General features: G+C 41.0%; 1 protein-coding gene across 3 annotated transcripts in view; it reads right to left on the bottom strand.

Moving 5' to 3' along the window:
• Window positions 1-24,491, bottom strand: part of DOK7 (docking protein 7) — a 73,912-nt gene that overhangs the window by 37,866 nt on the left and 11,555 nt on the right. The window contains exons 5-7 of one of the 3 annotated variants that reach the window (XM_075420425.1): window positions 10,919-11,038; window positions 3,720-3,827; window positions 546-1,417 (exon numbers count right to left, since the gene is read on the bottom strand). In XM_075420425.1, coding sequence (XP_075276540.1) covers window positions 546-1,417; window positions 3,720-3,827; window positions 10,919-11,038 — 1,100 coding nt within the window. Of the gene's footprint in view, window positions 1-545; window positions 1,421-3,719; window positions 3,828-10,918; window positions 11,039-24,491 lie in introns of all 3 variants that reach the window. The other 2 variants (XM_075420424.1, XM_075420426.1) reach the window with 2 other exon arrangements.

Genomic DNA, 24,491 nt, shown 5'->3' with positions numbered 1-24,491 from the left:
CTTGGCTATCTTCTCTTTCCCCAGTGAGAAGCTTTACTAATCTGGCTTCTTGTGCAAGATATGCTAAAAAACAAAAAAAAAAAAAAAAAAAAGGAGTATCAATAAAATAAAAACATGTACTGTGGTCACCTGAAGAGCAGCACATACTATTTGGCCTCCCTCTTTCTTCTATTGAAACACCAACACTAAGACAGATCAACGTCCTTAATGCTAATTTACTATTAGATGATAAATTCAGCCCTCTGTGCCTGTAAAGCTTCTGTCTCTCTCACTGTAAGCCACTCACATACAGCCAAACCAAAACTGACTAATTTAAAAGTAGCGACTGATGGACTATTTTGTTCAGTGTTTTCTTGATCAGGCACAAATTTTGGGGAAACCATGTGCTAAGCCTCTTAACTTGAGCATAAACAACACAAAAGTTATTACCTGTTTAAATTATAAAGGAAATAATGGTATTTTTGACTTGCAACTTAAGTCATTTTAGATTAATCATGCTCTATTAAGTAAGGCTTGTTAGCATGTGCTCAGTGTTAGGTATTTACCTTTAGTCCACCACAGATGGGACAAGCTGAAAAAAGAGCTCTTGTCATCGCAAGGTGGGGGCTACATGTGTCACAGGGGTCAGATGAGGCCCCACTAGGTGGTAACAACTCACTACTTTTGGAATCTGACACCTGTCCTTGTGGTTTGGTGTCTGACCACCTCGAAACAAAATCCACATATGTCTCATCACTTGAGTCCTTGGTGCTTTCTGCGAGTAAGCATGAAGGCCTCCCTCTGTCCTGGCTGCACTCAGGTACCGGCCATGCTTCCAAGTGTGGTAGTAGCAGTTTTGGGTCACTAGCACCTTGAGGTGGCAGGGCCTGGTCCTTGGGTAGCGTGGAATCTGCACTCTTTGCTTGCACATCTTTAGAAGCTGCCTGTAACAAACTCCTGGGTATATCGTAAGTATGTCTGAGAGAGCTGGGAACCTGATACTCTGATCCCGCACCTCTCTGGGGCTCACTGTGAGGACAAGTACATAAATTCTGATCCGAAGGAAAGCTCAATGGCAGGCTTAGCAATGATCCAAATTCATCACCATGGCAAATGTCCAAGCTCCCAGCATAGGAAGAGAAGCTTCCAGAGTAAGAAGAGTGACTACCGGTAGCTATTCCACTGTCGGAAGAACTCTGACGACCTATTTCCTGTAGCTGTCTGGATCGGAGGAGCTTTGGAGGTGGTTTTGTGGCGCCACGTGCCCCTTCTGGAAGAGTCTTTTCTTCCCCAAGATGAATGCCCTTGGCAATTGCCAGTCCGTGACTCTCTTGAGAAGTGCTGGCTGAGGACTGTTCAGGCCAAATTGTCAATCTGCTCCCAACACTAACATCTGAGTGGCTAGTATCTGAGGACGAGCTTGACAGACTTCTATCATCTCCTAGAAAAGAAGAAAACACGTCAACCTATGTTTAAAACACAATGGACAGACCGAAGCATGTCAAGTATGCACAAACAGAAAGGACTCTGAGATTTCATCAGCTTTTTGTACATGGATCTTCAGTCAGGAAGCCAGAATTCCTGCAATAATTCCTATCCCTACAGGAAAAATAAAATGAAGACAGTATGTTACCTTGCCAATGTACCACCTTGTGGAACATAATGAATTCAGGGCTGAACTTTTGGAGTTTATGCACTGAGTTCTCCCCTTTCAAACCATATTTTACTTCCATACAGTTAACTGGTTTTATTTTAGATACTCCTATTTCACAAGAAATAGTCAAAAAGTCCCATGCTCAGAATAGCTAAGGATGCTCTAAAGAAAACTTTGTTACTGTACCCCAAAGCCATAAAAGACATTTATAATCAAACATTGGCATGAAGGGGCATAAGGACAAACATCACACAAACACATACACAAAACTAACCAAACAAACCCCACTTTCTTGTAGCGGCACATATAGTCCACAAAGTTATTTCCTTCCTTCTTAATAAAACCAGTGTGAAAACAAAGGCTGACAGCAGGACATTTTGTAGGTGATAATTTTAATTAATTTTAATTAATTTTAAACCTTGGGCAATAAGTTGCCAGATGGGGTAGAAAGAGAAAAGGTCCACTGCAAATTGTGACCTGAGCTTCTGGTGTTACCAGGCTATTTCTGTTCTCAGGTGTTGAGGGAAAAGTTTAGAACAATTCTCTTGCTCTTCATGGAGTAATTCTTGATATACACTATCACAAAATAGCAATGTTTATTCCATGAAATCTAACCCTTTCTTTTCCCCAAGTGCCTATTTCATGATGCTGGCTTGTGACCCCTGCATAAGTGTAACTCCTGAGATTGAATTATACAGCTGTCTAGATGCAACGCATGAATTACAAAAATATTAGTGTAGTTCTCAGCAACATGCCCAGAAGAAGAAATATACTTGCTAAATAAAAGTTATTCTGCTTACAGAAACATCTGTTTTTATTGAAAAAATAAGATTGTTGAATTTATTTGAAATCACTTCTCTTAGACAAATATTTTAGGCACTTTAAAACTCTGGAAGGGAAGCTCTCCCACAGCTTTGAAGAAAATGCTCTAACTATGTAGAGCTACATGTTCTCCAAGGCAGTGGCACAACCTAGATTCAGACAAATGTCCTTTCACCAAACCTGCAGGGACAGTCTTGTTGTAATGTTTCCCATAAACACAAATATTTAATTTTCCTATGCAAAACTCAAATAACAGAATATTAATTTCTTACTCTAGGATTCCTCATTTTCTGACGATTATAACATTCTTAGGAGAATCAGGTCATAAATTCAGGTAACCTCAATCAGAGAATGTATACAAAGTTGGGCCATGTGTTTTCTAACCAGTGAACTGGACAAAAACAAACAAACAAACAAACAAAACAGGCATGCTTCTCTATCAAGTGTCATTTGTTTTCCATCAGTTTTAGTAGTTATATGCTAACTAAGAAAAACCTGAGGAAGTCCCAGTGGAATTTAGTCACAAATCACATTACTCAGCAGTGTCAAGACTAAAGTAGCCATGGACATCATAGAAGCACATAATTAAGCTCTTGAGGATCTTCACAGGGCCATTTTCAGGCTTGTAGGCTTTAGAGTCAAGAGCAAAGCAGAGGTTTTGAAGATCTAACTTCTGCTACCAAACAATTCAAATGGCAGTTCAGAGCATAGGCCCTTTTACAGATCCAGTGCTAGACACCAATTCTACTTTGATACACAAACCACTCAAGAAGGGACATGCACAGATACCACCATGAAGAACAAGAATAATAACACTTAGAACCAAAGCACAGGAATCCTAGGTTTTACTACAAAAATCTGCTGTAAGCCTGATGTGTGAACTATAGAAGTCAGTTCATCTCATAGGCTGGAGTGAGTCAAGCACTTCAGCAGATACCAAACTCGATGCCGACAACTCTTTTGAAGTTGCACATGCACAAATTTAGTAGGATTCAACATACTAAAGGATTTTCCCGTGTTAATAGCATTTGATCCAAAACTCACTCTACTCAGTTGAAAAACTCCAATCTACATCAATGGACTTTAGACAATGCTGTTAAACAACTGCCCCACAAACAACAGCAGCCAAATCTAGTATCTTGACCATTTCTCTATCATTTTTCTTTTAAGCTCAGCATCTTATAATTATATATATATGCTCATTTCTAAAGCCTGAGAAGGGAGGAACACCATTTATTTTTACTTCACTAAAGATATTTCTTACCTCCACTGCCCTGGCGACTTGTATGGGACAGCAAGCTCAAGCGCTTTTCTAATTGCAAAGCTTCATGAGCCAATCTTTCTTCTGAATAGGCTGGATTTGTACTTGGATCTTTAAAAAGAAAAAGAAAATAAATAAATAAGAAAAAACATGGAAAATATATAAAAAGAAGAAAAAAAAAGACATTCTTATGTTAGATACTCTTATATTTGATCTACTACAGGAGAGGGAAAATACTGATCAGAAAATGTATGGGACAATCTGCCTTAAAGCACATCCTGGAGAAATGTCACATAATAACTTAAAATTTTAAGTGTCAAAGACCTTCAGAGATTATATCCAATGTCTCGAAGAGTTACTACCAGGGACAGAACCCTGAAAAGCATGGCACCAAAGGCAATAGCTACAGAGATAATTAGCACCCAGCAGGTCGAGAGGAGCTGAAAACTAATATGTGACCTGTAAAATGTGTCTCGACTTCACTAAATTCATTGGGAATTTTATCACTGAGAAAGACCAAATTTTTCATCCTACAAATTTGCAAATCTACATCATAAACTCTGAGTCATACTGATTAAACTATTTGATACCTTCCAATCCAGAGCACCTATTTACAATGACATTGCTCTGAAGTTTGATGTTCAGAAGGTCATTAAGTTCAGAAGTCAGAGATTAAAGAAGCAACTTGTGGCTCTCTGTCTTCATGTGTAATACAGACAAGTTAGAATGGTAAAAAATACTCCTAAAATGTACTGTCAGGGATTTTCCCCATACATTTCAGTGAGTTTGCCATTCCAGATGAAATTACTTCACCAAAGAAGGCTCCTTCTATTCCAATAGAAAGACCAAAAGTTATACAGAACATGCATGGAAGAACTTTCATCAGTAAAACAGGCCAGTTTCCTCTAAACTATTTTGTTTCCAGCCAGGCACAACAATAAAACAAGATGTTGGAAGTAATCATAACCATTGTTCCAAGAGAAATCTTACAGATTTCTTCAAATAGCGTTGACAAGTGTATCATGTTCACTGTTTGCAAAGGATATGGTCTGCTAAATTGTTCATCATCAGAAATTTTAGTAGCTCTTATTAATTACATAGGTAAAGGAATTAACGACAGATAAACCAGATTTGCATCCTCACAACTGCTGCTCTTCTACATCTGATCAACTGTGTAGTAGTAGCACACCACAAAAAACTTTAATAATTGATCATTTAAAAAGAGGAAAAAAAGGATTAAAAGGGCTACGCATTGCTGTGGTTGAGTTAGTAAGATAAAAAAGAGCTGAAATGATGAAAGAAAATTTTTATTTTCACCCCAGCTATTTCAGTTTTAAAAGACTTGTGCTTGTTGTTGTCAACACAGCAGTCAAAGAAAACTGTGGGGAAGGAGCATTGCCAGGTGAGCTGAAGCTCCATGGGAGTCCCTACATTACTAATTACCTGAGAAAAAAGCTGCCATATCTCTCTTCCCAAACTGCATTCCCTTTCTGACCTGCCCTGGATAGTTCCAAGTGCATCAAGGGAGCAGAAGTGACAATGCTGAACTTTCTTTCCCATGTAGAGGGGGTCTGCATCTTTAGCGGTCTGCAATCTGGATAAAATTAGCAGAACAAGCCAGACACATACACAATGCTTCTATAATAGCATATGTCAGAAATCAAAGATGTTCTACCAGGGACAAGGCAACAACGCCTGTGACAGAGTCTGTGAATTCTGTGCCTTCCAGCTTGATGTCAGTGTCTGACACCTTCCGAACTTCACTTTGGGAACTGAAAAGAGGACTGTTTGATACAGATTATTTTGTCAGGTCTCCATTCCTATTTGCCCTGCAATACAAGTCATATTAAGCATTGACTAATTCAAACCTGTGTAACTGCTTACTCAAACAAAACACCCAATGCTTCCCTATGGACCTCTGCCAAAGGAAAGTACAAGATCTGGCCACCAGCACCTATGGTGCAACCCAGACAGGTCTATGCAAGGATCTGCTCAGTGGCATACAGTGTTACAGGCTGCTGCTTGAATCTATTTTTTAATGCCCTCTGCTCCACTTACTCTGCTGTATCTAGTTAAATGCCCCTATGTCCAAAAATGTACAACAAAGATGTTCTACAAGCACTTTGAGTATAAGTTGGCATAACAGGTCAGCAAATTAGTCAAACCAAGATGCAACAGACACTAACGCTTCCCACAGCAAGGAACAGTCAGTAGGAAAGATCTTTCCACTTTCCTCAGAATATGATTGCTTGCTAAATATAGATTTTCAGAATGTTACTAGGGCACATACACAACTATTAGTTTTTTAGTAACTGATATCCCTCTTACAGACAGCAAAAGACATAATTTAAAGAAAAAAAAAAAGAGTCAAGCAACAGATCTTGCAGAAACAGCCTATAATAAAATACAAGATGAGGAGGCAGAAGGGAAGTTGAAGCTAATCAGTAAGTTTGTATGTCACAGGTTCAGTTGCGTCTAGAAGCCACATTTCCTATCAGCTACACAGCTACAGAACACAACAGGTTTCACCCAACAACATGAAATCTCTAAGCGTACTGTCTGTCCAACAGGACTGAAAATTTCTTGGTCAAACTCCCCCTCAAGGATTGTCTATGTATAAAAGGTGTGTATAAAATTGGGTTCACAGTCACGTGCTGGGACCTCTCATTGCCCAGTTTCGTGGAAGATTGGTGAGAAGAATCCTTTCTCATCGAGTACTAGGAAATATCTAGAGAAACAACTTCAAAACCTGCCAAATATATATAGACTGAAAGACTTAGGCAGATATTAAATACTGTCCATCAGTCTTACTGAAGTCTTTGTCTTGTGTTTAATCTTCTCTGCTAATAAGCAAGACTTCCATGGAAAATACATAATACCATCCTCCAGAAGCAGCAGATTCTTATACCAGTATTTTTGGTTACAGGCTACCAAATGCTAATCACGAGGTTTTGCTACAAGATCAGAAGAAAGACAGAAGTCACTGGCAGCCACCTTTTAGAGACTTGTTCTTACTGTAAGACATAACCTATGACCTCCTGCCATAGGAGTGTAGAAATACGGCTTAAAAAAATGTAAAAACAAGGGTTTTTTCAACATTAAAGTTGGATTTGTTGGCATCATCCTGCACCTTGTGTATGCATGATACAAAGCCTCTAAATAACTGTGCAGTAATTTGCTAACTCAGGAGGACAGAAGCAGCATGACCAGTACTGAGACAGCTATCCAAGGAAGTTCAGACAGCTTCTGCCCACACAACATCCTACAGTTGCTCCAACAACTCTAAGAGCAATTAGGACCTTCATTTCCCAAACTCGTAACAAATGTATCCTATAACGTGTTTTACTCCCATGGAACCTAGGCAGTTAGATTCACTCAGGTCCTTCAATTAAGAGTGCTTTATCATCTTCCAAACAAAAATTGATCCCTTGCTATGTCTTTTGTGCGAGGCAATGACTGAAATCTTCTTAAACGGTGCTTTGGGGCAAAGGGGAATGATTATATCAAATTTGACTGGACTAAAAATGCCTCTGATGGAGACATTTATTTTTATATTACGTTGGTGGATATTCATTAAAGTCACATCAGCTGCTCATCGTGGGAGATTTTGAATATTTTGGTAACATACAAATAAATTGTCACAGTAATTCAAAGCTCCAGGGTTGTTCGGTAAGCACCTGTCAGGAAAAAATTTATTGTATCAAGTTAAGTCAGCAGCTACCTAAGATATGCTTGGTTATATGCATCTTTAAAATGCAACATCGGTTAATTACTTCATTAAACAAAGTTAGATAAGTTAGGCTGAACATCTCTCCTTTCTTTCTTCTTTTGTAACTGTAGGCACATTTGCAAATCAGGCCTGGACCCTCACCTTCATGCTAACATCTCCACACCTTGTAAGATGTCTGGAGGAATGAAAAGATGTCCTAAAAGTTTGAGGAGGATCCACTTGGTACAGATACTGCCGAAGGCAGCCACAGAGCTGTCTTGCAATGGCTAAAGGTGTATCAAGCTTCAACAAAAAGAAAGAGCATCAGATAGATCCTCAGCAAGCAGCATTGCACACTCTCCAGTCAGTCACAAATCAGCCTGAAAAAGCTTCCTAAATTAAAAGAGAGCATCAAGACTATCAACATTACACTTGGGGGCTTTCCAGACTGCAGGACTAGACTGTCCCGTAGCCTTAGCCAGATTTAGAGAGTACTGATCTGCCCACTGATCAAAGATGTCACTGATCCGCTGTTGGGCCTTGGCAGTGTTCATGTTTGGCATTCAAGATGAATCTTGCTAGCGAAAAGAAAGAATTCAACACACACCTGATAAACAAACATTTCTCAAATAATATGCATGCAAATTCAGTATAGGTTAGAAATCATGCAATCAGTGGCTCATTACTCTGTCAATACCTAGACTTCTGTCAAGACAAGAACTTAAATTTCTCTGGTCTATTTTCTAAATATTTTCTCAAGAAAAAAAAAGAAAAAAAAAGAAATTATGCTGCAAGTAGCCAATTACAGCAATTATCTTCCAGCAAGTCACTGGGGAAAACAAGCCGAAGACATCTGTCACTCATTTGAGTCCTTATTTAAAAGGCTACAGTTCCTAAAAACATCTAGAGATACCTACACTACCTTTGCATTCCCACTCAATGCCATATGTCTTAAATTTAAGACCTGATCACGCAGCCTTTAACAAATCAAAACCTCTAATCTGCTAATGGAGCTACCAAGAGGAGTGTTTTGGTACCTTTTTTCAGAATTAATGGGCTCCCAAAATAAGTACAACACCATAATAAACTGTAAAACTTCTACATTCTTTTCCTTTTCCATTTTATTTTGGATGTACACATAATATAATTATTTTTATCAGGAGAATATTCATATTCATTCGATATCCATTTCCAAAAAGTCACAGAATTAGTCAGGTTTGAAGGGATCTCAGGAGTCCTCCAGTATAACCTGCGGCTCAAAGCAGGTCAGCTATGAGAGTTTAGACCAGATTTTAATACCTTGCAGTAGTCAGTCAAGTTTATGAGTTCCACTGCACAGTATTTTCATTACATATTTTATAGATTACCTAATAAAATACATACAGTAATCACATACCTACGTTATAAGAACACCAAGCTTTTAAGGAAGTAAGGCATACTTTTCCAAAACTACAGTCCTTAAAAGAAGATGTGAATATTGTATTTGAGCAGATATCCCTTGCACATGCCATTTACAAACTCCTTGTGGATACTGGGCATTTTACATTTGTTTCAAGAATCACTATAGCAAGTAAAAGTACGAAAACTGGTAATTTTCCAATCTTCTTCAAACCAGTCTCTATAATTTCCAACTAATTTCATGCTAACACTTCAATATTTCAGCACTCCATTTAACCATACGTTTGAGCTGTTTGTACATGAAGCCACTTGCTCCATTCATTATCCTTTTTCCAAAGACAGACTAACCAGATGTTGACTGCACAACATCTCTAGATTGTACTTGTGCTGTGGGCTTTGGTGTCCAAGAACACTGTCAATGTGACATTTTTTTTTCACCTCATTACATTCTTTTCTCTGTACAGCTGCCCTTTGAGTGTTTTTCTTTCTTGAAGATACCTAAGAGTTATTCAAGCATATTTGATGTTTAAGCTGGAAAGGTACAAGTAACAGCAAGAAGCCAAATTCAAATAGCAAACTGTGGGGAGAAGCCTACTTCCTATAAAAGCTTTTAAATTACACCAAAACAGAACGTTGCACATATAAAGCACAGTTGAGGCTGTGTAGCATTCTGCACTGCAGTAAATATGAATAATATTGACTATATGTTTCTGGGTAGAATCCCCAATCTGGTAGTTTTGATCTAGTTACTAGTTATCTAGAGTTGATAACTAAGATGTAAAAGCAGATTTACTTCTACATGCCTCTAAAAAAAAGATTTTTCAAAGAATGTGCCATCTAAAATTCAAAAAAAAATTAAAAAGACAACAGAGTAGTTGCTTGTAGGCTTAATTCTTCTGGACATAAATTTTTATTAAATGAAAGACTTGGGAATTGTATATGTGTAATACAGTTTTAGATATGCAGAGAAATATGCATTCAGTAGTAAACCTTTAACTATTGGCACTGGGTGTTGTGTTTTTGTTGTTGGTTTTTTGCTGTTTGCTTTTTTTTGAACACTCCATTTAGTTGAATACTAACACAGATCATCATACAAGAAGAATGAGGTTTTATTGCCCATTATTCTGCTTGATTATTTTATTTAGTTTGATGTTACAACTATGGGAAAGAAGAGATGAACTGAGCCTTGTGTCTGCCGCATTTACCTTAACTAACTTCTCATAATTTATTTTCACAAGTTTTACATCCAATTCTAATCTTTTCCATCACATTTCCTTCCTGCAATTATCTTAATTATGTAACAGCAATAAAACCCTGTCAAAAACCTATTAACTGCCTAACACTTAAACAGAAACTATTTCCCACAGATCCCACCTTATCCTTCACCATTCTTGCAGCCTATTCCCACTATATCCCACTGCCAATGCACAGATATTTTTCTTCAATCTCATTTCCACACTCTTGCCCTGTTTGACACAGTCATTCCAACTCAGTATTATATTTCTTGATATACTAAAGTCAAAAGGCAACAGGGCTTACTACAATGCCATCTAATTTCCTCTCTGAACATTACAGCGCATGCAGCATATACCACGAAATAGGAAAAAGAATTTGATCCTTGCCATCAGAAAAGCAGCTCAAGCTGCAAAACCAAAACGTGATGTGGAGGCCTGACAAAGTTTTCTAAGGTTGACGAGACTTAGTTCTAAGTGTTTTGGGTGAACTCAAAATGCCCTAGAAGTTAGCGTTCCATTAAACTATCAAAATAGTAATGCAGACGGGAATCCAAGTTGAACTGTTTAAGTTTAAAACTAAAGGTTAGGGTTCCTTTCAATTAAAATTGCCATATTTTAGTACTGTTAAATAAGAGTAGGGTAAAGTTAAAGATATTATCAGAAATATGAATGAGCCAGAACAGCAGGGGGAAACTGGGTACATCCAAGTCGTAAGTCTGTACGGTGACATTTCAGAATGAAAACCACTTTGTACTTTCTACACCCTTAGTGTCTGCAAGCTGTTCTTACAATCACAGCAATAAGTGCTAGACATAGCAAGTTCCTACTTTGCTCAGTTACTCTATACTTCCTATATTAACCTGGTAGGACTGGACGCAAACCAAAAGGGCCTTTTGTCGGGGAGATGCCACGGACGATACAGTCGAACAGAAAGCTGATCTGCTCTCCTTCAGCACAAGAAAGGAAAAAAACACCAGCCCCTGCAAGAAAGCACAACATAAATTTGTGTTTTTCACCTAGATATGTTAGAAATATATTTAGCTGTAGCTATTTATAATGTAGCAATCAAAAGAGTATTAAGTGCAAGCCATGAAAAGAAATTAACAAGACATTCTCCAGAGAAAAGAAATAAAAAGAAGAAATTCAGGTCAGCACATGCATACTATATCACAGACATACACATAAATTCAATAGCTACCTAATCATTTATGCTAATTTTCTGAGATTCAGGCAATTAGAGTAATGCCTGAGCCATATGCTCAACAGCTGTCTGGATCTTTCATTCTTATTTACCCCTAAAATTTTGTAGCTCAAATCTCAGCTATGCAAGTGTCAGGGATATTTAAAGTGTCTTCATCAAAATGAACCAAGTTAATTCTACTTTTACCCAATTTTAACCAAGAGCATCTGTTTATATCCCAATGAGTTAGGATTTGGTTATATTGCTGGGTTATATTATACATTTTCCTAGACTATGTCCTATGTGTCTATTATTAACAGAACGTAACATGACTCCACAAGATTTCATCAGATCTTTACCCTTTGCTCTCTTCTGATATTTTGCTTTCCATTCATTAAGAATAGCCCCAAGCAAAATTAGAATGAGAATCACTAAATAAACAAACAAGTTCTGAGCTGCAAGATACATGGCTACATGGACAACACACAAGACTAGAAATGCATCACAGAACCTTTTACTTGAGAATTGTCCCTCCAAATATTACTCACATCAGAGGGGGAAGTCTAGTTGATTTTTTTTTTACAATCTCAAAACATCAGCCGAAAGACCACCCCAGTAACCAGTGACTTCAGGAAAAAAAAAATACAATAACGAGATACAAGAGGAAATGGAATTAGTATATAGGCCTTGAAGCAGTGCTGCCAGTTCACCAGAGCCATGCACACTAGAAAACCACAATACCATATCTTAAACCTCCAGTAGGGTTTTACATATTACTTTCCTAGGGACTTGGGCCCTTAACCTGCGCATAAGTTGGACTTCTGCATGTCTCTAGCCAATTCTGAGTTGCATACGTATTTTTGCCAATTTTACTTAAAGCAGCAGAGCTGGTCTTAACCAGAATGCCTACATCCCCATCACTTTCCACACATACTCCCTGTCACATCCCACAGGATATTCATATTGCACTTAAGAAATGGCTACACTTTTGACTGCTTGACAAAGGGAATAATACAGAACGGGCAACAAAACAAGTTAACTATTTTAGTAAATTAGATCTAGCCAGCCAGCAGTAAACCAGCCACCTAGGAAAAGCATATTCTGGTCCACACTCTTTTGTCATTCTAAATTTATGTCACATCTAAGTCTGTGCCTGATCTGCTTAAATCTATTCCAGACAACATTGTTAGCAGCATCTTCATAACTTGATTTGTCACTCTACCACATTTGTTCCTCTTCAGATCTTACTGATCAAAACTTCTCCAGCCAAAGAAACAGAAATCCTGTTCCTAGTACACTTTATTTCATCTGGTGAACTGCTATATATTCAACAGTAATTAGAATTTACTCACTGGTAGAAGTTAAATCTATACTTAAGGGCTGGCTTGCAAATCATCTCTAGAGGAAAGGTCTCAAAGATGTTACTTGAGACTGAGGACAGACAAATATTAAAAACACTAAGCTATGTTTAAGCAACTGAAAAGATGAACACACACTAGTTCATGAAATGTAAAGACTACTTAACTCCACAATTCTGTAGTATTGTTGTCTATTATAGTTTTTAAAAACAACTTTGCCCTGCATTTTCTCATGGCACGTATACACACCCTGGCTTCAGTATCAAAGACCACCTAGGAGATTACAACACTAATCACACAGTCTGACAGGTATGAAAGTTTCTGGTGGTCACTCACTCACAGTCCTGCCCCATTTCCCCTCCCCAAGAGATGCCAAAGAGTCAGAGGACACTGTATTAGAAAAAGCTGGGTGCAAAGTATGTATTCAGGGATTATGCGAAATTCAGCTCTTCCTTTGAGCTGGCACCTTCTCCCCCCATGGAGTAGAGGGAGCCTAGGGAAATCAGTTTGCCTATTCTCAGATGGTATAACTCTGCCCCGTGAATCACACTGATGCCAGAACCCATGCCTTTGTTGAGGGAGTTGGGCAGCATAAGGCTTTGCTGGACTCTGAACACGAGCTTCCCATCCCATGCACAATAAGCAAGCAGGATGTAGAGACAACATAACAGAGGACATTCATATCTCAAGCACAGTGACATATTACACAGCTTGATAATTCAGCAGAATCCATGTAACATGTACACATCCATGTAACTATTCAGGAAGATTCCTCAAATATTTCTGCACATAAAGAGTATATCTGGACCACTTTGTTCTTTTATCACTATTGTCAAGAGTCTTAAATTCCTAAGACGCTCTACAAGTCTTTGACTGTAATGGAAGCAAAAAAGTGAATGTGTGCATATGAGCTGGCTGCTTAACTCAAAGGATGATTTCTGCAAAGACCTATCACACATTTGGAAATCCCAAAACCAAATGTGATGGCCTTTATATAACTAGTACAAACAGTGTATGCACACGTGCATGCAGATACAAATCCAGTACACACATACGCATAAAATACTGCTTTGTAGATTCTACTGTTCACATGATCACCATAATCGCTGATCAACTCTCACAAGAAACATTTTTCTTTCTTGCTTTGCTAGGTAGAACTAGAGTGCAAGGGAAGGAGGAAGTCTGGGGGGCCTGGCAAAAGACGTCAGGTGAGATGAATGAATAGATAAGGCTTAACTAAGTTATGTTTTAAAAGCATACACAAAAGCAAGCAATTACATTTCTTTTCTGCTTTCTTGAGAAAGCCGAGAAATTCACTACTAGAAATTACACATCTCAGTCATGTGTTGGAACAGATTTGGTGCACAGGCATTTGGAATCCAAGGAATATGTGGTATGCATCACTGTAATACCATGCAGCTGTTTACTAGACTGAAGAGCTCACTCACTCCCTCCATGGGGTAAGAGACTCGGTGAAAAGCAGCCTGCAACCACCTGTACAAGGCTGAAACACGAAGGCAGTCTGCTGTGGCAGTTAGCAGTAAAGCCTTGTACAGTCTCCCAAACATTCAAGAGAAGTTGCCAATTTCATAAAACTTCCAAGTATTATTAAATCTTGCTAATGTTTTATTTTAATACATCATATTAAAAAAGCAAACCCATGGGCAAACACACCCTCAAAATGCACAACAACCAAAAATTGCTTAAATCTCTGTACTGTGTATGAAAGCAGAGAGGAAGAGTGAGTCCTTTCCCATGAATTATGACTCCTAACAGGTGCCAGCCAATACTAGAGCCCGAAGACTTTTAGCTACAGGACAGGTATGAACCATGGCAGTTCAGTTCATGGCAATCATCATGTTGTCCAACCAGTACGTCTCAACCCTGGCCTTGAGCGACTCCCTTTAGAAGGTATCTCAGGCTGCATGGCTCAGGTTGCTCTTCTCTCTGGTGAAAACGACAGCAGGTGCTTCTGTTGGTCCCAACTAAGATGTGGGCATTGCTACTAAAAAGAAGATAAGAATGTTTGTTGTCTGTGCAAGGCCCAAGTAGGAGACAGCAACAGAACAATATCTGCACATAAACAGAAGCTTTAGTCTAGGCAGCCCAGAATCTTTCAAGAAATTCCAGACATTGTCCCAGTTCAACCACCTCTACTGCTTCTAATTTTCAAATGAATTCCAACTTGTTATAGGGCTCCTCCTCTTCTCCTTTGGCCCTTCCAGATGTGCTAGTAGTCACTTCCACTATTTCAGAACGATTTTAAGAGCCTATTGCAGAAGTCTTAGAAAGAAAAAAAGGGAGAAGCACCTAATTTCATCAAAACATGGAAAAGGTCACAGAAATACTCCTGCTTATCCTAGAACTAGCAGCAGCAGTATCATTTGTTCTTTCAAAGGGCACCAAGGGTCCTACAAGTTCCTCTCTTCTAGGAGACGCTGTTAAAAAACATCAGGTGGCTTCAAACTAGGCTCTGGAAGCTAATCCTGAAGCACCTGAACATTGGAGAGCCTGAATTCTCATAGCATTAACATGCTCTTTTATTACCCTACTTAAATTTTTATATTGACCTCCAAGTCAAGATTCTCCTGATAAGTTGTCATTTTAATCAGTGCACACTAATTGAGCTAGCAACTTAGGAAAGTGAGAGGCTTATCTTTTCAAGCCTGTTCCTTTAGTAAACTTCTCAGTTGAATCCTAGGTCCCAATAACTTTTTTTTTTTTTTTGCAAATTGTATGTGTGATTGAGCTTCAGCTACAGAGAAGCTGGGGGCAGGGGGAGAAAAATTTTGCCCCGAAGATTAATTTATTTGAAGCTGTCAGAAGCAGAAACAAGGATTTTCTAATCTCTAGCAGTACAATTGCATTGTTAAGAGCAAGAGGAGTTCAAAACATAAATGCTTTTTTTCCTGTTTAAGAATACATTGGCGTTACCATCTTGAAAATGCACCTAGATTTAACATTTGAAATCTCAGCATGGTCTCAGATGGTTTCCCTCTACCTGGACTGAGCACCAAAGCTTTCAGAGTTGAAGAAAACCTGTACTGAACAACTAATGCAAAAACATAATTAAGTACTTTATGAAAAATTTTGTGAGGAAGCAAGGAACAGAAAACTAAAACAGATTCAGATCCTTTTAGATCTCAGTTTTACCAAGAGAAATCTCCAAAAGTAAGCTCTGCTGCTGTTTGGGGCTTCATGTTTCTTTCACGGAGATGAAAGGCAATCTAATCACAAGATCATCAGTTCCTTTTAGCAAGGAATTTATTACAGTGGTATTTATTAATAAAAACTTAAACTCACTAATCCTCTGCATTCAGAGCTTCACAGGAAAAATGGGAGCAAAGATATAGTTCAACCTGTAGGAAAGTAACATACTGGTCAACAATGCAGTAGGACCCTTTCCAAAGCACTTCTCTGTAATTCTGGTCCCTATAACCAAAAAAAAAAACATTAGTTCATACTTAAAAAACAGGTACATAGGACAGCTACTGATAAGCTCCTGTATCTTACAGGGAAGATAAACAGCTGAGTTTGTTTAACCTAGCAAAAGTGACAGAGAGCATAAATAAATGCTCTATAAATATTTAAGGAGGTAAGCAACAGGGAGAGTGAGAGAACATAATGCTAAAGGACAATGTTGTTACTACAGTCTAGGACAAAAGAACACAAATATAGGTTGGAAATTTTTAAAATATTAAAAGATCATAGATATTAAAAAAATCTACAAAACTCAAGATCACATTTTAAATCTAATTCACACTTTCACTGTTTTTAAAGGATTAGAGAGTCATAATAACACCAGTGTTCAAAACACTGTTGGAACTTCATAAACAGTTGACAGTCCTTCAGAAGTCAGATTCTTTATTTGTGTATGCCTCACCACAAATTCAAAGACCATTTTAATTAATGGTATATCAAGAAATGCAGAGTACCTTCCTGGAACTAGAAAAGTTCCCCTTGAAAGATAAGGGACCAGTCATATTTGTTCCTTTTTACACCTGTATTATTTTGCACCAGAAATTAGTGTAACCTTGGTGGAGGAAGCATAACACAGGTAATTCAGTGTTTCAAGCTCCATCACCTACAGTTTCACATTTGTATCATCCATCCACATTTCCTACTACACATTCCTTACTTGTCTGGCATCCTTGCCTGTGGATTGAACCATTCAGGTTTTCTGCAATGTGGAAATAAGATATAGCAACACTCAATAAGCCCAAATCAGTTTAAGTTTTTGGAGCACAGCAATTGCATCAAATCTAGAACAAGTTACATGCGAAATGCCACAATTTAACTAAAGAACGTAAAAGAAGGGCTATTTATATACTCCATTATTTCTGGGCTTTGTTATCAACTAAGATTTAAGTTTGGGAACTAAGAATTTAAGTGTAGGAGCAGTGACCAGAATCTAGGGTCTGTCCCTGCAGTCGTGCTCCCAGTCTCAAAGCTACAGACACTTATTCTGTTTTTCTCCTCTGATCCCAGTGACATTTGCATGCCTGCTTACACAGCGAAGCAACTTCCAGGCCTTGTAGTGGGCTGTTCTCTCTGTGGTTGCCAACTACTCCTCAAGAGGAAAACAAAGATTTGAAGCCCCACATGCTGAAGCAGACCAGGAACCCAGGTTTCGCACTCCATAGAGGTATCACAACCAGAAAAGACATACAGAGCAACACTACCACCACTTCAGCTTTTCTAGTGAGGTTTTAGAGTGTCCTCTCCAGTTAGGCAACGCACTTGGAAAAAGATTCCACTTCAGCCTGTTCAGGAATTTATCTGGAAGAATCCCATGTGATAAAGTCTTGTTGAGAAGTGGAATTCAGGAGAGCTGGCTGATTTTCAAGGATCACTTCCTGCAAGTTCAAGCCAAGCAAATGCAGCAGGAAAGCCTGCATGGATGAATATGGGACACCCATACAAAACTCAAAGATTAAAAAAAGTACACATATGGTAGAAAGTAGGGTGACCAAGATAATGCAGAAAGAATACAGGCACACTGTACAAGCACACAGGAACGGGGTTAGGAAAGCCTAACTCTACCTGGAATTGAATCTGGGGAGGGATGTGACACAAGAAGGGTTTCTCCAAGTCCAGCAAAAGGACTGGACCAGTAGGTCCAAAAGGTCCAGTCAGCAAAAGGCAGCAGCAAAAGGAAGAGGACAAGGTTAAAGAACATTTAAATAAATTGAACATACTCAAGCCCATGGGGCCTTATGGAATGCATTCACAGGTGCTGAGGGAGTTGGTCAATGTCATTGCAAGGACACACTTTTTTACCTTCGAAAGGTCATGGAGTCTAGGGGGTGGAACAGTGTGCCTGAGGTCTGGGTGGGGGGGGGAAAAGAGCAGACATCACTTCTATCTTCAAGTAGTAGGATTCAGGGAATCACAGACCAGGGAAAGCGATAGTGTGAATAATCCTAGAAGCCATTTCCAAGATGCTGACTGGGAGCAGTCAGTATGGATTTACAGAAGGGAAATAGTGCCTTTGATAAAATTACTAGCTTGGTGGATGAAGCAGTAGATACTGCGTGCTTTGACTCTAGCAAGGATTTCAGCACCATCTCCTACAACATATTCATTGACAAACTGATCAAAGACAGACTAGGTAACTGAACAGAGAGGTGGACTGAATACTAGCTGAACTGCCAGGCTCATCGACAGCACAAAGTCTAGCCGGAGTCCAATCACTACTGATGTATGGAAGAGGTCAATGTTGGGGCTAATGGTGTTTAACATCTTCATTATTGACCTGGATGATGGGACAGAGTGCACCCTCAGCAAGTTTGCAGAAGATACAAAATTGGGAGAAGCATCTGATACACCAGAATATGGGAAGAAGTTGTTCACAGAGGTTATGGAGTGCTCATGCTTGGAGATATTCCAAACCTGATTTGACAGGGTCCTGAGCAAACTGCTCTAGCTGACCCTGCTTTTAGCAGGAGAGTTGGACAAAATCTCCAGAAGTCCTTCCCAACACCAAGCATTCCCTGACATTTAGGCATTTGTGACACCCATATTGGAAGTTTTTCTGAGCTCATTCTAAAAAAAAATTAGCTTCTTACTCTATTGTGGAAACTTCATAATAATTAGCATTCTATAATGCTGCTGCATAACCAGATCAGCAGCATCTCATCAGCACTTTAATAATGCAACTGCTACGTCAAATTCTCTGTACTAAAGTACCACTAATCTTTCAAAATAAATTAGAGCATTCATTTGTATTATCAAACAAGTAAGTAAAAATTGACAGAAAGTTATTTCAGATTAATATTTCTGTCCATTTACTCGCTAGCTTACAAAATTCAAGCATTGGTGTGAACTGGTGATATTCTATGTATTAAAGCATAAAATTTTCTTTCAAATCAATTAGCAGTAAATGAAAGTTCCTAGTATATTAGTAATGTTTTAACATGTGCTGGCATTTACTATGAAATCCAAATAAGAATAAAAAGACCAAAACTGTTATTCCCTAAACACTGTAATGAAAGTGAAATGTGCAGACTGAGGTGGTCTATATTCATCATGCAGGCTACAGAACATTTTTTTATATCACATAAAAACAGTTCCTCTTACTTGTCTGATTTTGTTTGGGGACATAGACAACATAACATGAAAAATACGCAGAGCTCTAGGGTAATATACTAATAATCTATTTCATTCCAGTCATAAATACAGTTCGTAACAGTACCTGGTCAATAATATAAATACATTTCACTACAAAACCAAATGAACACATTAATTTAGGACTGAGTATATTAGAACATACTGAAACATACCTTCATTCTTTACACTTACATCTTAAGTGCCTTGTTGCTGAGTACTTGGAAGTTAGATGACCTCAAAAGAGGGCCTATGGAGATGCTATGGTCAGATTTCTGGACACAGGCAATCCTCTAAACAGTAAACATCAAATGGATGAACACAAGATTTAGGCAAGCCATACAACTGAGGAGCATACATTGCATGCCTCAAAGAAAGGCTTTACAGGGCCTCCTAGGAAGATGTGGTGGAGATGCCTTCATGCAGATGAGAATCCAGTAAGAAGGAGACGGGCTCAGCCGTAGAATTTCTTGTTCCTTACCTCCTACAGACCACCTCCGTTGCTCATCTGCAGAGCTCATCAGACCATGCAGATTACTAGAGTAATATCAGTGGTCCTTACATCCTTGGGGAATCTTTCCAGGGAACAAGCTCTTGTGCTAAACACTAGAGACACTTCTTTATTCACCCATCGTTCCTGACAGCACTGTGTTTAGAAATTCAGCCTCACCCTGTGCACCTCCTTGCAGCCATGTTACACATTGGTGTGGTTTGGCTATAACAGTAACCACCACAGCAGAAATTTACTGGCTAGCTGCAAGTTCTCTACCACTACCCGAAAGGAGGTTGTAGCGAGGTGGGGATCGGTCTCTTTTACCTAGTAACAAGTGATAGGACAACAGGAATGGTCTCAAGTTGCACCAGATTTAGATCAGATATCAGGAAAAATTTATTCACTGAAAGGGTTGTTAAGTGTTGGAACAGGCTGCCCAGCGAAGAGGTTGAGTCACCATCCCTGGAGGTGTTTAAAAGACTTGTAGAGGTGGCTCTTAGGGACATGGTTTAGTGGTGGACTTGGCAGCGTCAGGTTTATGGCTGGACTCAATGATCTTAAGGGTGTTTTCTGACCTAAATTGTTCTATGAAGGTAATCAGCACAAATAAGCAAAGTACTCAGTTCTAGAAGTGCACCAAGCATTTTCTAAATTCTTTGGTTCAGGCAGCCACTGCAAAGATCCTCCAGAGAGGATGGATGACAAATAAGTCAGCACATTTCATCTCAATCTGCAAATATCCTTACTTTTATGCTTTTATGAATGAAAACCAGAGCTGAAGTCACATCCATTCATCAACATTACCATAAAGACCACATACACTAAGGAGTCTTAAGTGTCTGTTCTTTATATCCTTCCACAACACTCCTCTCAAAACTTCAGTATAGCTAAGAAACCGACCCTTCAGAGAACATGTATTGCAAATGTTTTGTCAGTCAGTGCTGAACAGTCCTTCTGGATAAAGCATGAAAGAAAAAAATAATTGGTTTTTTTGTTCGTGTTTCTTTGTTTATTTTTTTTTAAAGGGGAACGTAAGTCCTGGCATCCATCATTATTTTCTGCTAGTCATTTCCACTTTTGGATAGCCCTCAGAATATTATTTTGTCTCCTTCCATACTCTAAAGAAAGTCTGCATAAAACTGTCCTGGGTTTGGCCAGGACAGGGTTAATTTTCACCAGACTCCAGGAAGGGGCACAGCCGGGGGGTGGGGGCTGACCCCACCTGGCCAAACAGAGCCCGGTATTCCATACCATGGGACGTCACGCTGGGTTCCGGTGGGGGGGGGGGGGGGGGTGCGGCAGGAAGGCACTCGCGGCTTGGGGCGGGCGCAGCGCCGGTCCGGTTTCGGGAGAGCGGCTGTTGTACGGTTCGTGGTTGTGTTTTCTCCTTATTTGTATCGTTGTTGTTCCTGTTTTCCCTCTGTTTGCTGTTCTGTTAAACTGCCCTTATCCCGACCCACCAGTTTCTGCCTCTTTCTTTCCATTCTCCTCCGCACGCCGGTGGGGGGAGGGGCGGCCGCGTGGCGCTTTTGTTGCCGGCGGCAGCCGAAACCAAAACATTTAATTGGCGCCCAGACGTGGGGCACGGATAACGGCAGGGCTGAGCAGCGGGTGTTAAAACTGCCTTCTTACGTTTTGTTAAATTTTGTTATACGCGGTTTTCTGTGTTAAATAGTCGCCGGTAAAAATGTTTCTGGCTTTGATCAGATGGCTGTGGTTTTTGAATCCTTATTTGCAGTATGTATTCAATGCCGTGCTGTTCATCATCGCTGGGAAAAAGATCAGGATGATAATTTTGCTGTACTGTACGATGTCGACTTATGACATGATAGCATCACTGTGCATGAAATTAGGCTTGTATTTGCATGCGGCTCTGCGGTCATTTCCGTACCTCGGATCCTATGTCTTAGATTTTGTTAATAATCAAACCCAGTCTGTGGGGAAAGCCGAAGGGGATACCTTCCCCCACTCTTTCGCCCCCCCTCTCTCCCTCAGGCTGGTCCTAACTGCTTTTGAGAATTTCGAGTACCCGTGGGATGCTCAGGGCAGCACTCTCCTTTTGTTATGCCTCCTGAATGGGTTGCAGGTTTTGTTTAGGGTTAAGCAAGTCGTTAAGAACATCGTGCAGAGACCTGCCCCGGGGCCGGATAGCTGTGAGTGGCTGGGTGTGTGGGACAGCATGGGCAAGTACCTAGGGCAGTGGACACCCCCGATGTTTTTTAAACTCACCCCTGAGCAAGTACAGAATCCGGAAAAACTAGTAAAATATCTGCAAAAAGTGTGCTGCCACCCTGGGAACTCCAGAGAGACACAGATCACAGCAACGTGCTGGGGTCTGGCCCACGCCTACCGAGCTGCCCTGTTTAACACTGTTCAGTGCCCTAAAGGGGAAAAGGGGGGAAACGAAGTGGCAGGCACTGTGACTGGCGCTGCCCCCCCAGCCGGCCCTGCAGCCCCTCCAGCCCAGCAGGCAGTCACAGCCCCCCCGACCAGCACCACCGCTGCCACAGCTGCAGGGTCTGCCTCGGTTTCCCCAGCGGGCACAGCAGCTGCTCCAGCCCCAGCTCCAGCCACAGGCACAGTGACTGAGCCCAATGACCAACCTGTGCAGGTAGCAGTCGCCCCTGTAAAACTAAAGAAAGACGCAAAGAGAGCAGATCGCTCCGGGAGGGATGATGATGAGCCAGGGTCATCGCGGGAGATAGAGACAGAGATCATCACCCGGTCCCTGTCCCTGGGCGAGCTGCGAGACATGAGGAAAGACTTCAGCCGCCACCCAGGCGAGCACATTGCCACCTGGCTGCTGCGGTGCTGGGATAATGGGGCCAGCAGCTTGGAATTAGAGGGCAAGGAAGCCAAGCAGCTGGGATCCCTGGCCAGGGATGGGGGCATTGACAAGGCCATTGGGAAAAAGGAACAAGTCCTCAGCCTCTGGAGGAGACTTCTCTCAGGGGTGAGGGAGAGGTACCCCTTCAGTGACGATTTTGTATGCTATCCTGGCAAGTGGACCAATATGGAAAGGGGTATTCAGTACTTGAGGGAATTAGCTGTGCGGGAGCTGGTTTACTGTGACACAGACAATGAGCAGGTACCCACAGACCCAGATGAACTCCAGTGCTCACAATCCATGTGGAGGAAGTTTGTGCGGAGCGCACCCTCCTCGCATGCCAACTCACTGGCAGTTGTAAACTGGAAAGGTAAAGACACACCAACAGTAGACGAGGTGGCTGTCAGACTCCGCCAATATGAGGAAAGTCTCTCTTCCTCCCTTGTCTCAGCCGTGGAGAAACTGGTCAAGCGACTAGACAGGAATATGTCCTACTCCCCACCTGTGCGGGCCCGCATCTCAGCTATTAGGGGCAGGCGTTTCTCTGCTCAGGAGAGGGAATACAGAGGCTACACACCCCGGGGCACCCTGTGGTTCTACTTGCGTGACCACGGAGAGGACATGAGGAAGTGGGATGGAAAACCCACCTCAAGTCTAGAGGCCCGAGTACGTGAGTTGCGAGGTAAAACAATCACAAAAGGGGACTCTGTTAGGAAAAATGCCGCTCCAGTTTCCAAAAGCCAGCTCTCCAGACCAGGTAGACAGTTTGACCTTGATTCCGATCCTCTGGAGGGGACCTCCAAGTCATTTTTACAGCAGGTGAGCAGCAATTTCTCTGACGAGGATTAGAGGGGCCCTGCCTCCAGCCAGGTGGAGGAAAGGGACAACCGTGTCTATTGGACGGTGTGGATTCGGTGGCCTGGCACGTCAGATCCACAAGAGTATAAAGCTCTAGTGGACACTGGTGCACAGTGTACTTTAATGCCATCAGAGTTCAAAGGGTCAGAGCCCATTTGTATTTCGGGAGTGACAGGGGGGTCCCAAGAGCTGAGTCTACTGGAGGCTGAAGTGAGCCTCACTGGGCAGGACTGGCAGAAGCACCCCATTGTAACTGGCCCTGAGGCTCCGTGCATCCTTGGGATAGACTATCTTAGGAGAGGCTATTTCAAGGACCCAAAGGGGTATCGGTGGGCTTTTGGCATAGCTGCTGTGGAGACGGAAGAAATTAAACAGCTGTCCATTTTGCCTGGTCTCTCGGAGGATCCTTCCGTTGTGGGGTTGCTGAGGGTTGAAGAACAACAGGTACCAATCGCGACCACAACGGTGCACCGGCGACAGTATCGTACCAACCGAGACTCCCTTCTCCCCATTCATCAGCTGATCCGCCAGCTGGAGAGTCAAGGAGTGATCAGCAAAACTCGCTCACCCTTTAATAGTCCCATATGGCCAGTGAGAAAATCTACTGGAGAGTGGAGACTGACAATAGACTACCGTGGCCTGAATGAAGTCACACCACCGCTGAGTGCTGCCGTGCCAGACATGCTAGAACTTCAATATCAGCTGGAGTCAAAGGCAGCCAAGTGGTATGCTACAATTGACATCGCTAATGCATTCTTCTCCATCCCTTTGGCAGCAGAGTGCAGGCCACAGTTTGCTTTCACCTGGAGGGGCATCCAGTACACCTGGAACCGACTGCCCCAGGGGTGGAAACACAGTCCCACCATTTGCCATGGACTAATCCAGACTGCACTGGAAAAGGGTGAAGCCCCAGAACATCTGCAGTACATCGATGACATCATTATATGGGGCGACACAGCGGAGGAAGTTTTTGACAAAGGGGAGAAAATAGTTCAGATCCTTCTGAAAGCCGGTTTCGCCATTAAGCGAAGTAAAGTCAAGGGACCTGCTCAAGAGATCCAGTTTTTGGGAATAAAATGGCAGGATGGGCGCCGTCAAATCCCAATGGATG

This window comes from Opisthocomus hoazin, chromosome 5 (genome assembly GCF_030867145.1).
Source record: "Opisthocomus hoazin isolate bOpiHoa1 chromosome 5, bOpiHoa1.hap1, whole genome shotgun sequence".
Lineage (NCBI taxonomy): Eukaryota > Metazoa > Chordata > Aves > Opisthocomiformes > Opisthocomidae > Opisthocomus > Opisthocomus hoazin.
This window is presented reverse-complemented; position numbering and strand designations above follow the sequence as displayed.